The 14,747-nt window shown below is 36.3% G+C and overlaps 1 protein-coding gene across 2 annotated transcripts in view; it reads right to left on the reverse strand.

The window, feature by feature from the left end:
- Positions 1 to 3,805: 3,805 nt before the first annotated feature.
- The window catches only part of xpnpep2 (X-prolyl aminopeptidase (aminopeptidase P) 2, membrane-bound), an 86,942-nt gene continuing 76,000 nt past the window's right edge, over positions 3,806 to 14,747 (reverse strand). Inside the window, exons 6-22 of one of the 2 annotated variants that reach the window (XM_055178387.2) lie at positions 14,653 to 14,739; positions 14,363 to 14,506; positions 14,011 to 14,112; positions 13,837 to 13,918; positions 11,445 to 11,646; positions 10,122 to 10,211; positions 9,561 to 9,670; positions 9,280 to 9,357; positions 9,070 to 9,141; positions 8,874 to 8,934; positions 8,699 to 8,768; positions 7,635 to 7,739; positions 6,113 to 6,172; positions 5,962 to 6,038; positions 5,762 to 5,851; positions 5,280 to 5,507; positions 3,806 to 4,736 (exon numbers count right to left, since the gene is read on the reverse strand). In XM_055178387.2, the coding sequence (XP_055034362.2) occupies positions 5,310 to 5,507; positions 5,762 to 5,851; positions 5,962 to 6,038; positions 6,113 to 6,172; positions 7,635 to 7,739; positions 8,699 to 8,768; positions 8,874 to 8,934; positions 9,070 to 9,141; positions 9,280 to 9,357; positions 9,561 to 9,670; positions 10,122 to 10,211; positions 11,445 to 11,646; positions 13,837 to 13,918; positions 14,011 to 14,112; positions 14,363 to 14,506; positions 14,653 to 14,739 (1,628 nt within the window). In that variant the 3' untranslated portion in view covers positions 3,806 to 4,736; positions 5,280 to 5,309. Of the gene's footprint in view, positions 5,508 to 5,761; positions 5,852 to 5,961; positions 6,039 to 6,112; positions 6,173 to 7,634; positions 7,740 to 8,698; positions 8,769 to 8,873; positions 8,935 to 9,069; positions 9,142 to 9,279; positions 9,358 to 9,560; positions 9,671 to 10,121; positions 10,212 to 11,444; positions 11,647 to 13,836; positions 13,919 to 14,010; positions 14,113 to 14,362; positions 14,507 to 14,652; positions 14,740 to 14,747 lie in introns of both variants that reach the window. The other variant, XM_055178388.2, reaches the window with a different exon arrangement.

Genomic DNA, 14,747 nt, shown 5'->3' on the forward strand with positions numbered 1-14,747 from the left:
GCACAACCTTGAGGTGGATGGGCTACAACAGCAGAAGAAGACCCCACCGGGTACCACTCATCTTCACTACAAATAGGAAAAACAGGTTACAAGCTTACCAAAATTGGACAGTTGAAGACTGGAAAAATGTTGCCTGGTCTGATGAGTCTCGATTTCTGTTGAAACATTCAGATGGTAGTGTCAAAATTTGGCGTAAACAGAATGAGAACATGGATCCATCATGCCTTGTTACAACTGTGCAGGCTGGTGTTGGTGGTGTAATGGTGTGGGGGATGTTTTCTTGACCCCTTTAGGCCCCTTAGTGCCAATTGGGCATTATTTAAATGCCACGGCCTACCTGAGCATTGTTTCTGACCATGTCCATCCCTTCATGACCACCATGTACTCATCCTCTGATGGCTACTTCCAGCAGGATAATGCACCATGTCACAAACCTCGAATCATTTCAAATTGGTTTCTTGAACATGACAATTAGTTCACTGTACTAAAATGGCCCCCACAGTCACCACATCTCAACCATAGAGCATCTTTGGGATGTGGTGGAACGGGAGCTTCGTGCCCTGGATGTGCATCCCACAAATCTCCATCAACTGCAAGATGCTATCCTATCAATATGGGCCAACATTTCTAAAGAATGCTTTAAGCACCTTGTTGAATCAATGCCACATATAATTAAGGGGTCAAACACAGTATTAGTATGGTGTTCCTAATAATCCTTTAGGTAAGTGTATATTAATACCTCAAAGGTAGGGGAGAGCGGGGCACAACCTAATGGTTTTTGACTTTGGCTCTATCAATATTTTGGCTCTAAAATATTTAAGTTAGATTAATAATTTTTTTACACAATCAACACACACATCTCTGCTACAAATGATCACTTAAAGTTCTTTGTGGGACCTACTGTACCGTTATCATACAATAACACTGAAAGTGACAGTAGTGCAAACGTTACAACTTACCCTATAGGTGGGGTTCATTGTAACAAACAGAGGGTTTGTTGTAACATCTGCTAAAAAATTTGGTTGAAAAACAAAAAATTCAATCAAATCTGTCTATATACTAAAGGTGGATATTGTTTATATATCTGCCTATAATAGATAGATATCCACATATTCATCCATCCATGATCCTTTATCTTACAGTCCCTGTATTATGCATCAATGCATATAAATATATATTTTTGAAAGGGCTGCATAATTAAGACAAAAAAAAACATAATTGTGAGTTATTTTTCCTAATCTTGTTATAACAGTTATCATTTTAATTAATTGTATTTACATTGTTTTCATTTCATTATAATTGTATAGTGGAGGCTTAGTTGTAACACTGCCAGCTATCAGTTACTAGGAGTTGCTGACATGTTTCAAAATGGTGTTATGTTTTAAGGTAACAAGACAGTGATTGAAATAATATAAGGTTGGATTTGGTGACTTACACACCCAACTCAGAAAAAAACACAAGATGAAGAAATGTACTTTTATGCCTCCAAAACACTTTTTGTTTAATACTTTAGAGGCACATCAAAACTTTTCACAAGTTCACAGGAGATCTTCTGACAGTGAGAGAAAAAGACCAAAAGCACAGATTGCTCGGCCCTGTAGAAATATGTAAAGATGCTGTGTTACAATTACCCTGCGTTAGCTTGTGCCCGCTCACCCCTACATATATCTGTAACTAAATGGTAGATATACGAACCTTTTTAAAGGCTCATCCAATTTGTTGACTTTTTTTGACAGTGTAGGCCAAGATTGACTTTTCTGAAGATGCGTGATAATTTTTTTATATTTAATTAATTTAAATCCTACATGCACCAGAAATATTAACATAAACAGCACCAATATGTACAATATTAGCATCAGTACTAAACCATCTGTTATCAGATGGATTTAAAATATTAAGGATTAGACCAAGTCTGAATGTTATCTACATCCCACGATCAGAGACAGCTATGGTCGTGTCACATAGTGCAGATATTCATCATATGTCCTCAAAGGAAAGGTTGACATCGTTGCCTGTTGAACAGACCGTAGAGGAAGTTGCTGTGTGTGACCTTGTACAGAGTTATTTTTGTTTGTTTGCATTTAAACCACATGATGGTATGAAGCCTGACTTTTGCGTTTCTTTCTGCCCAGATATAAGCTGAGCCTGTGTCATCAGTGTGAAACACTTACTTTTACAGCCCGTGTACGTGAAACACATGAGCTCATTATTTTCAACACATCCTATTGCTGCAGTTCCTCATTATGCATGCTTAACTAATAATGAAATAACTAAAAAGTTACAGTATCACATCTGTCAGTTTAAGAAGTATAGGCAATGGAAACTATCAACACTTTGCAGGCGTTGTAATCCTTGGTATTGTTTCCTCTTATCTTACTCAGAGTTGTTTTGAACAGGCAAAGAAGTGGCAAACAAAAGTGTGCAGCGAGAGAGCGGACGTCTCTTAAACCACACTCACACCTTATTGTGGTTCTGACGGAACTGTTGCCAGGCAACAGCACCTCTGCAGGCATAGACGTTTACATGCGACTTTCTACTGACAGCAGCTCACATCAGGCCTGTGACGATTAAAGGGGATTTTAAAAAATGGGTTTCTCAAGAAGTGTTGTTGATGTGTGACTGCAGTGCTACTGTATATCTCACTGTAAGAGAACATGCGTCAGTCATCTCAATCATCAGTCATCTCTAAAGCAATGCACTACTAATGTAGTAAAACATGCTTTAATATTTTAGTTTTTTTTTAGATTAAGTTGCAAGTAATTTTTAGTTTGCTGAGATTAATTAAAAGCAAGGTTTATGTCAAAAACTCATTGGTGACAGTGTTTAAATTGTGCACAACGATGATATAACATCAACATATACTTTTATATTATTTTAACTTAAAAATGAAGTTAAACAATTTCATCTTGTTTTTCTAAATTATAAGTCAAAACTTAAATAAAAACTTAAATTTTTTAAACAGTGAATTGTTATGAATGATCGTCATAAAAAGTGTGATAAAAAATTTCACTGATAAAAAAGTCCTAATCAGTATTTCCTGGTGACTTCTCTTCTGGGGGCGGGGTCGGGGTGCGAATTCAAAGTATGTTTTCGGAGTGTGATGTGTGTTTCTCGTCATGTCAAAATATGTGTTTGTTGCGTCATGTGAACCATGTGCAAAATACGTGCCTGCTGCACACGCGTCGCAAAGGTTTATGATGAAAGAAACGCTCACGTTCACAAAGCAAAGCAATACACTCACTTAACACTTAACTCTGATTACACTAGAGATTAGGTGAGTAGCATCAGCAGCAGACACTCATTTTGACATGCACTCTTAGAAATAAAGGTAAAAAAGTTGTCACTGGGACAGTACCCTTTCAAAAAGGTACACCTTGTACCCAAAGAGTGCATATTAGTACTTTAAAGATACATATTTTGTACCTAATTGGTAAATATTAAGACCTTTTTTAAAGGATACTGTCCCAGTGACAGCTTTGTACCTTTATTTTTGACAGTGTGACATGTGATGCACATAATTTTACGTGACTTACGTGCCGAGCACATATTTTGAAATGACGAACCGCACACAACATGCTAAATAAAAAGAAGTCACTGGCCGCCACTGGTCCTAATATGTATAATTTAGGTACAGATATGTATATATTTAGTAGCAATATGGTACTAATTCGAACTCTTTAGGTGCAAAGGTGTACCTTCTTGAGAAGGCTCGAGAGCATTTTTTTCTGACAGTGTACCTGGATATTATTTTGTATGTATAAGCAGGAAATTAAACACAGAAATAAAACAGTGAAAACGGTAGATCTAAAGTAGTCTTTGTTTAATAAATTATTAATCAACAACTCTGTTTTCTGGTCCAGTATGTTTAGCATACAAACACATTGATCACTTCCTTATATTTAACTTTCACTGCACAAGTAAATGTGTGCAACAACTCTACAGTATACCATTAGATATATTACACAATATTAACAAACGTTTCATTTTAGGTCAAAATCGTGACTGTAGCCTAAACTAAATCCTGTGATTGTCAGGATACACTTCAATTTCTGTTTGAACTGTGTGCAGTTCAAACAGAAGAAATGTGAAAGACAGTGGCGAGGCCAGAAATTTTAAACTGAGTGGACATTGGTGAAATAGGGTGAACCTCAATGCCTACTCTTAAAATTACATAATTTTACAATATAGTTCTGGTTAAACAGATTACATTACGTTTTTTGAGTCATGGATCGAATCATTTTCAGTACCGGAAAAAAGGAAAATAAAATAAAAACAAATCAAAAAATTATAAAAAAGAAAAGAACAAAGTTACAAATAAAGTATAACAGAAATATAATCAAATTTATTCTATAAATAAATATAATGAATCTTTTTAAAGTCACAGAAGTGATTTTCTTTTTGTCTTTTGTTGTTTTATTAACATAATGACACAAACACAAGCAGATTTTCAAAACACGGCAACACACGACACTTCGAATTTTGAATTTGCGCCCCTCAGAAGACCAGCCACCATTGCTTGAATGTTAACATTTGCCAGGTTTAAAAACACATGAAAGTAATGAATGGTTATTTATTTCTGAATGATGTGTATTTTAGCGTTATCATTTAAGAGATTATTATAATATATATTATAAAAATAGCTTGTGTCTTTTCTGACTGGCAGGGGGCAGCTGTCAATCTGAGTGGGCCAGTGCCACCCTGGCCCTTATGAAGCCTTGCCAGTGCTTAGATGTGCCCTACAAAGGCAACAAAAACTTAACTCAAAAAAAGTGTAGAATTAAGAAAAATGACTTTTTAGATTAGATTTTTGTGAAGTTATTTACTTCCTGATAGTTATTTTCTCAAAAAAACAACATCAACAACAACAAAATTGACTCAAAATACTTGAAGAGTTTCGTTGCAAAACGAGATAAATCCATTTTTTAACATTTTTCTCAAAACATGTTTATTATTACGTTATCATGTTATTATTTTGTTTTATGGTGCTTCTTAGCTGTATTTTTTAAGTTATGAAGGTTTAAATTAAAACAAACCAACTGCAGTTGCATTGAAATTAATTGGAATGCACAACCAAAAAAAACAAGATTTCTGAACAATTAAAAAAAACTGTGGTTATCTCGTTTTGCAACGAAACTCTTCACTTATACACATGAGGTCTTGAATGTCCCATAAATATAAGTAACTCATTTCAACCAAAAAACAAAGTAACTGCCTTTGTAGGGCACTATGGGTAAACAACTTATTGAACATATTTAGCATTGGAGCTTTTCTGTTTGTACCTGAAAGTGAGCTTGTCCTGCACATGTCTTTTAAAGCAAATGATGAAGTGAAGTAGAGAGCAGGACTGTCACTAACAATGTAAATGAGGAGATAGCTGAAGCACCAGCTATAAGGAAAGGTGCTGTATGCTTTGTCATCCAGTTATACTCTTCCTCCAGTTCCTGTCTCTCCAGCTCAGGACCCACCACACTTCGGATGGTCTCATAGTACGAGTTTAACCAGTGGAGCTATAAGACAACAGAATGAATAAAACACTGATGAGGAAAGATGTAACAGCATCACCATTAAAACATCAAACCTTTTGAATTGTTTGGCATTAAAATGAATCTGTAAAATAAATGAGAATCATGTCTCTTTTGGGTTTAAAAGAAAACAGTTTCATAAAGCACACAGTCTTAGAGATTATCCTAATGTTTGCTCTATAATGCTGCCAAAGTTTGCACACAGATCTCATTTGTAAGAAGGGTTACATAACTATTACCTGCTCAGGGCTTAGAAGAGAAGGGTTTATTAGGTTTCTGTCATAAGGAACCAAAGAGATGGTTTCGAAAGTCAGGTAACTGTTTCCATACTAAAAAAGAGCAACACAAGAAATACTAAAATAAGCTGGTGAACCTCTACAGTACAGCAGAATTTTAAAGGTATTTTAAGGATTTTCTGACAATACTTAGCTGGATGTACCTTTGTTGTTACCGGAACAGTGAGAGCAATGTCCTCTATTCTTATGCCAAACTCATTCTCCTTGTAATAGCCAGGCTCTAGAGGACAAGTTATTAGACTAAAATGTCCTATTATAGTATGTAAAACATAATAAAATACACTGATTTCTTACCTATTGATGTGAACATTCCCTCTTGGAATGGGATATTATTGGACTGAAAACCCACAGGCCCTATCAGAGCATTAAAGAAACAGATATACAGCACAGTAGTGACTTAAAGAAACATAACATTTGTCTCACGAAAGTCATATTCAATCTCAGAAAAAAAGGGGTACAAAAGTTGTCACTGGGACGGTTCCTTTAAAAACATGTACATTTTACAGATATTTACCTGTGAAGTATCAGTACACTGCAAAAAATGACTTTCTTACTTAGTATTTTTGTCTTGTTTTGAGTAGAAATATCTAAAAATTCTTAAATCATGATGCATTTTCTTGACGAGAGAAATTATCCAAGAAAATAAGTCTAGTTTATAAACAAAAATATATAATTTAAGTAAATTTAAACTTAAAACAAGTAAAAATATCTGCCAATGGGGTGAGAAAAAATCTAAAAATAAGTTTTCTTTTTTCTTAAACACTTTATTTAAGCAAAATATTTTCTCACCCAATTGGCAGATATTTTTGCTTGTTTTAAGCACACATTCACTTAAATTTGATAGTTTTTGTCTAGTAAACTAGATTTATTTTCTTAGGTCATTTTGCTCATCAAGGAAATACATATTGATTTAAGAATTTATAGATATTTCTACTGAAAACAAGACAAAAAAAATTAGTCCTAAAATCTCATTACCGCAACAGTCAGAAAACATCAACACTGACATATTTTCAAAATGACATGACAAACCTGAAAGAACATAATTTGGAGATTCTGCACATGCATTTAAAATCAAAGTATTATGCTTCTATTAATTAAATTAACATTTAATAAGCATCTGTTGCGGTAATGATAATCAAAATGTCGTGTAAGCATTCTGACAAGACAATATTTCAAATTAACTGTAAAAAAATGATCTTACCTGGTAACCATCTTGAAGTAACTGGTTCATGTGCTTGGTCACTCAAAATCAAACTTTATTAAAATTCTGTATGTGTGCTTAAACTGTTGCGGAGGATGAGAACATCAGGCATGGACACATCGTTTTCCTAATTTTTCTTCATTATTATTATACATGAATATTCAGTAAATATTTTTTCTGTCAACTAAAGTAGTCTAGCAAAACATCCATTTATTTTTTTTTATTTGTAAATTTGATTAAATTACAACATAACGCATGTTCAAACACAGCCGGACACATTGCGGTAATGAGAATTTCAGCAGAAAATGAGATAAAATTTACAATTATAACATATTATGTTGAAATCACACATTGTGCAAGGTAGAACACAGTATTGTGTTAATTCTGATGCTTTTTAATGTTACTATATTACACATTTTAAAGCTAAAATCATTAGTGCCGTGGTGTTTCAATGGTTTCGTGAGAATCACCCATGCATCTTTTAGGTACAAAAGTGTACTTTTTGAACAGGTACCACCCCAGTGACAACTTTTGTACCTTCTGGTGAGAGTGTAGATCAGGGCTATAACAGCAGTAATGGCATTATAGTTAAATATGTTTGGGTATGAGACTTACATTCATGAACTCCAAAGTAGTTCCCAACACCATGACCTGTCCCATGACCATAATTCAAACCAATTTCCCACAATGCCCTGCGTCCCAGCATCTCCATGTTCACACCTATGGTAACAAAATAAAGTAGCATAATATGACTGGCTTATATTGAGGAAGATTAACAGTAAAATATATAAAAAATGCTGGGTTATTTTTAACCAAGCATTTTGTCAAAAAGGGACAGTGGGTTGTAATTAACCCTAAGCTGTTTCAACCCAAATTCTGGGTTGTTTTAACCAAATAATGGGTCGACTATAAACATTTTCTGGGTTAAACCACTGGGTTTGTCCCTTTTTGACCCAACACTGTGTTGAAAATAACTATAAAAAAGTCAGTGAGCTCTATCGTGGATGATGTGGATTGTTTTAAGTGTATGTCAGTGGCAGCTCGTGACTGCTTATCATGGGCGCAAATTCAAAATATGTTTTCGGAGTGTCATGTGTGTTCCTCATGTTTTCAAAATACGTGTTTGTTGCGTCATGTGTACCATGTGCCTGCTGCACACGCGTCAAAACCATTTATGATAAAAGAGACGCTCACGTTCACAAAATACACGCAAGACACTCCCTTAACAGTAAACTCTGATTATGCATCAGATTATGCGAGTATCTGGCAAACGCGAGTATCTCTTTTATCATAAACCCTTTAGACGCGTCTGCAGCAGGCACTTATTTTGACAAGACACGTGATGCACACAGGTTTACTCGACGCGCAGAACACATATTTTGAAATTACAAACCACACACATGATGGGCTACATACATGTTGTGACGAACTTCGCATTGAGCGCCCTCGAAAAAAGAAGTCACCGGCCGCCACAGAAATTTGTGGGTATACATCTATGAGGGCCAAATTTAGGAAAATGTATGTTTTAAAGAGGAACTACTTGAAAGACTCTAACAAAATCGTATTTTGCTTTAAATGCATAATATTAGTATGTTAATGGGGGGTGTTTATGGGTTAGAAACTACAACATCTATAGAAGGTTTTCAATAATGTAGCATCAATAACGTTAATCTCCTCACCTCTAGTTCCAGCAGGAAAGATGGTTCTTGAAATGTCAATATTTCCCATGAGCACCCTTGTGTAGGCCTCCTTTTAGAGTAAAACATTTGGAAAAACATAGTTTTTTGAGTAGTCTAAATTTAAGCATGTTACTGTGCACTGTACAATTCATATTTCCCTCCTGCTGTCTAGTACCTTTTGAAACTCAGTGGGTGTACCCCAGTGCACAGTACGTGTAATATCTGTAGTACCTTCACTGTGAAACAAAATTACATTACTGCTTTACAGTAGATAAAATAGCTCAGAATAGTATTTATTATGCATTATTTTCAGCACAAAATACTGCATACTTGTATACTATTTACTATACTAATAGTACAAGAAAACTCACAGATACTGTCCTCCAGAGTCAACAAGATACATCTCATCAACCTTCAGCTTTCGTGTGGTTTCATTGGTTGGGCTATAATAAATTGGGAAGGGGAAAATTATAAATTGGGATATGCAATGAACTAAAAGCATGACTATTTGAATAATGATTTAAAGTAATTTAAAAAATACCATTAGCAATGTGGGAGAGAAACACAAATAATTTCAATACCTGTAGTGGGCAAGAGCAGCATTAGGTCCACTTGCTGAAATGGTCTCAAAACTTGGTCCTCTGCTATTCTTCTGCTTGCTGCCAAGACATACAGTAGTCTTTGTTAACACCAAATACTGTGTGTAACTAATACTGCAATAAAAAGTTCCTGAAATAACATCCTGTATTGATACAGGAACATACTCTGCATGTCACAACTATAATAAACCTGTTATACAAGTTTAAAAAGAACAGAATTGCATGGTTTCAATAATGTCGTGTTCAACTTGGCTCCCTTTTACCTGCGACACTGATCGACAAATTGCGCTGCTGTAATCTCAGTCTCTGATCCTTCTTGAACCTTCTTCTCAAGCCACATCAGGAGCTGCATGACTGCGACTGCGTCCCTTACCTGCGGACGCCAGAGAGGATGTTCACCCGTCACAGCTGATAAGAGCAAAACCACTGACTTGAGACCAGACGGGGGTTTAAATCAAGTGCAGTCAACCGTGGTCTGGTTCTAGGCCATATAAACTAAACATATTTGCGACTACACGTTATCAAATACAGTGTAGATTAAAAAACCCATTCTGAAAAGTAGATCAATAGAAAACTGAACGCAAGCTATTTATTTAAAAGATTGAAATCCCAATTTCGATAAGAAGAAATACAGCACGCTTGTTTGCATACAGTTAAATGGAGGGACTGGAGTCTGTCTGCTCTTCTGAGGCAGTGTTATGGTAAAAATGAGCTCCTCAATATAGAAATTATGATAACAAAACACTCATAAATGGCGTCGATCAGGTTTATGACCACTGCACAAAAGCCACTTATGGAGAAAACTGCATTGTATGTCAACTTACATGAGCCTCTTTGAGAATACGCTGCTCTGTTGAGTCCTTCACTGCTTTCGTGGTCAGTACAGGAGAGTAGGTGCTGGTCAGGAGTTTATCCTTAAGAAGATAAGAGCTGTTAATGTGGGTCAAATACAGAGCAAATGAAACATGTACTGTCATGCAGGAGTATAACATAGTTTCAGGTTTAAATAAATCCAAACATTTTTCTTGGTCAATTTTTTATAATCAAAATACAATTCTGATCCAGGCCAAAGTCTCATAATCTAATTATGAGATCATAAGCATTAAAGATTAATTTCACATTAATTTCAATCTCTGACACAAGTTTACTCAGTCAGTATTAAAGGTGCAGTGTGTAAATTTTAGCGGCTTCTAGTGGTGAGGTTGAAAATTGCATCCAACGGGCTCAGTCCACTGCTCACCCCTCGCTTTTGAAACGCACAGAGAAGCTATGGTAGCCGCCACCGGAAAAACATCGATGGGTAAACAAAGTTTGTCCATTAAGGGCTTCTGTAGAAAAATGGCGGCACAAAATGGCGACTTCATCGTAGGGGGACCCTCCATAGATATGTATAAAGGCTAGATGTCTTACGACGGAGTCTCTAACGTCATCATCTGGCGGCCATCTTACCTCAGACAGCTCGCTCACTCGTAGCATTGTGTTAAATGGTGCAGGTACTTTTAAATGACCATAACTTGATCAATTTTGTACCGATTTTCAAACAGTTTGGTTTCTTACAAACGTTATTAACGTGGCTATACTTCTGGATGCTTTAACATGATTCATAAAAATTATTAATTAAGTATGCAGTGTCATAGGTACATCTCTGATGTTTATAACAAACCAAACCGTTTGAGAATCGGTGGAAAATTTAGCAAGTTATGGTCATTTAAAAGTACATGCTCCACCAAACGCAATGCTACGAGCGAGCGAGAGCCCCGTGGCAAGATGGCCCCCAAATGCGGACGCTCCACTTAACTGGCCAGCAGCGCGGGCGAGACATCTAGCCTTTATACATATCTATGGGACCCTCGGTGTATGTAGATAAAAACATCTTATTCTTAGGTAATAAAAACACAACGGTTCATTATAAAAAGGTCTTCATACACCCCTGATAATATAATTTTGTATATTATTTTGTATTTCTGATCCTTCTTAAAATTACACACTGCACCTTTAAATATATCAAGGTTATATTTTCACAAAAACATGTTTTACACATGATTTGACGTAGAAAACAATAAATCACAAAAACATGTTTGATCCGTTGTCATGTTAAATCCATAACTTGCATAGGCATTTTACCAGTACAATAATGTGTATCTTACCTCAGGTGTGATTAGCTCATACAGTGCCTGGTTGGTATACTCTGTGCCCACCCACACCCTCACATTGGGTCTTGTTAGGTAGGAGGTCAGGTATGTGCGCACCGAGCTGTATTCGATCAGCTGTACACAGTTGGCTGTGTAGCATGATGTATTTAGATATACCTTTAACTCTTCTGTTATTCGTTCATTGTGCACCATGAGCCTGGAAATATGAGAGTGAAATATAAATCATGAAATACAGCGTCAGGTTTAACGTGAAGAACAAATGTAGCAGTATTTCAGTAATCACATTTTTGGTATATTTTGTTTACCTTGCTGATATTTTTATTGTGCAAGTATTTCAGCAAAATCTTCCTGCACTGTAACTTGTTTTGGATGTAAGTGTCCCCAAAATGCATACAGGTAATATGTTATATATAAAATATTCTGCGTTGGGTGTAATGCATTACTAAGTAATTACTTTAATGAAATTACTTTGCTCTGAAATGCCGAAATCTAGTAAATTTTTATGTGTACACGAGGGTCTGGGTACAGTGCACGAGACGCAATTTTCGTCATCAGAAGACTACCACCGGAATTCCAGTAGCATGCGTCAAACGACTGTGTACATGTACAAGCAGTGACTGCTCTTCGAGGGGCGCAAATTCAAAATGTGTGTTTGTTGCGTCACGTGTTTTGTCAAAATAAGTGCACACGCGTCAAAACCGTTTAGGATAAAAGAGACGCTCACGTTCACAAAATAAACGCAAGACACTCCCTTAACAGTACACTCTGATTACACATGATCATGAGAGTATCTGGCAAATGTGAGTGTCTTTTTTATCATAAACCCTTTAGATGCGTCTGCAGCAGGGATTTATTTTTACAAAACACGTGATGCACATAGGTTCACTTGACGCACCCAACAGAGATTTTGAAATGACGAACCACAAACATGATGGGCTACATACATGCTGTGACAAACTTCGCAACGAGCGCTCTCAAAAAAAGAAGTCGTTGTCCGCCATTGCGTACAGGTCAAATAAACTATACTTTGAAAGGCTGTGCGTTCAGACTAATCTGGGCTTGAAGGATTACTTTAAAGTTTGTATTAAATTTAAAATCTAAATGCGAGTTAAATGTGCTTTAAAATGAGTTAGAAATGCATTAGAAATTGACCTGAAGATTACTGAAACATTAGGCTATGTCACAGGCAAGGTTTACTTTAACAGTTTTCAAAATGTAAAGATTAAAAAAATATTTTTTAAAGTAATTAGCAATTTACCCAAAACAGGAATAATTAAAGGCGCAGTGTGTAAATTTTTGCAGCATCTAGTGTTGAGGTTGTGAATTGCAACCAACGGCTCAGTCCACTGCTCACCCCTCGCTTTTGAAACACATAGAGAAGCTACAGTAGCCGCCACCGGACAAACATGTCATTGTCGGAGACAACTTAGTAAAAAAAGTTTGTCCTTTAAGGGCTTCTGTAGAAACATGGCCGCCCAAAATGGAAACTTCCATGTAAGGGGACCCTCGGTGTAAGTAGATAAAAACGTCTCATTCTAAAGTAATAAACACATAACGGTTCATTATGAAAGGTCTTTATACACCACTGATAATATAGTTTTGTATATTATTTTGCATTTCTGTCAAAATTTCCTTCTAAAAAATACACACTGCACCTTTAAAGGGGACATATCATGAAAATTTGACTTGTTCCATGTTTAATAGGCTTTATGCCCAGCTGCACTACTTCCTGAACTTCAGCCAGCTCCTTGTTTTCTGTCTGCCATTATTGGACAAACTGATTAATCCAGGTGTGCCTGACCTCAGTAGTCACAACAACAATAATCAGACACACCTGGATTAATCAGTTTGTCCAATAATGGCAGACAGGTAACAAGGAGCTGGCTGAAGTTCAGGAAGTAGTGCAGCTGGGCATAAAGCCTATTGGGTCCACAGTGCTTCCGCTAACCTTGAAAATGTGAAAAAGATCAACCCACTAACTTAGTTTTGGTAAACCATTTTGTGCAAGCTTGTGAAAAAATAGGTCATTGAAATGTGGCTCCCCTGTGATGTCAGAAGGCCAACCACGGCACTGCCATTTAGTGCAGAGATCAGCTCATTTGCATTTTAAAGGACACACCCAAATCAGCATTTTTTGCTCACACCTACAAAGTGGCAATTTTAACATGTTATAATAAATTATCTAGATTATTATTTGACCTGAAACTTCACATACGTACTCTGAAGACATCAAAGATTTATTTGACATCTTAAAAAAGTCTTGTGAAATGTTCCCTTTAAATATTATTTAAAACAGGCTTCATTCAATGATGACCTTTAGTTCTGTTAGGTGGGTGTGGTAGCGAGAAATGTTAAACCTAAAAACTGTTAAAAAATGTAGACTTGCCATATCTCATCCGTTGACACTAGAGTGTAGGAGTAGAAAAAGGGATGGTAAGGGATGTCGTTGCCTCGCAGATTAAACAGCCCTAAAAACAAATGCACAAGCTCAAATACTTTGACCTGCCAAAAATTCTGTAAAAATCTCTGCATGATGTGTTTTGTACTGTGAGGCTCATACATGCGGTCTCGTCCAGCGCAGACAGGAGCACTGCTGTGGGCTTGTATGGATTAAGGCTCATTTGGGCGCGTATATCATCAACCTTCATCTGCCATGTTCTCTCTAAACAAACACACATACATACTCATCATCCCTATTATATTTTAATAAAGCTTCATTCACTCTAAAATAAGAGTTATACCAGACCTTTGGAGTTAGATCATCCCTACTCTCATTATGGTTATTAATAGTTATATATGGTCTTTAAAGATTAAATATTACTTTTATTGCTCTGTTTGTTCTCATCCTACAGTGCTCTGTCCGATTTATTGCCACTTATCGGTTTAACAATGCTGATAAGCAATGAACATACCAATGACACTGTCAGGCAATCGTATGGGCTTGTCAGAAGGCAACGGAGGCCGGTCTGTCCAGATTTTATCGACCAGGTTATCAGGGATAGACTTCAATATCCGGTCCGCTGGTGCCAGGTTGGTGTTGTAGCTTTTATATGTGTCTGAAGAGAAAAACACACACTCGTTTGACATTTTTTAGTGGAAAATAATCCAGTACATGGCTAACTTACAGTACAGTTCTTCAACATTGAAACAAAAAGACGCACTTTTAAAATGATTTATAAAATATTTCATTGGCTATGCTTACCAACAGAGAAGAGGAATGGGTCAATGCCAATTTGATCTCCTTCAGCAATTTCACTGATCAACCAATTGCTAATACTGCGAATGGCGACTAGAAGA

The sequence above is a fragment of the Misgurnus anguillicaudatus genome, chromosome 16 (genome assembly GCF_027580225.2).
Source record: "Misgurnus anguillicaudatus chromosome 16, ASM2758022v2, whole genome shotgun sequence".
Lineage (NCBI taxonomy): Eukaryota > Metazoa > Chordata > Actinopteri > Cypriniformes > Cobitidae > Misgurnus > Misgurnus anguillicaudatus.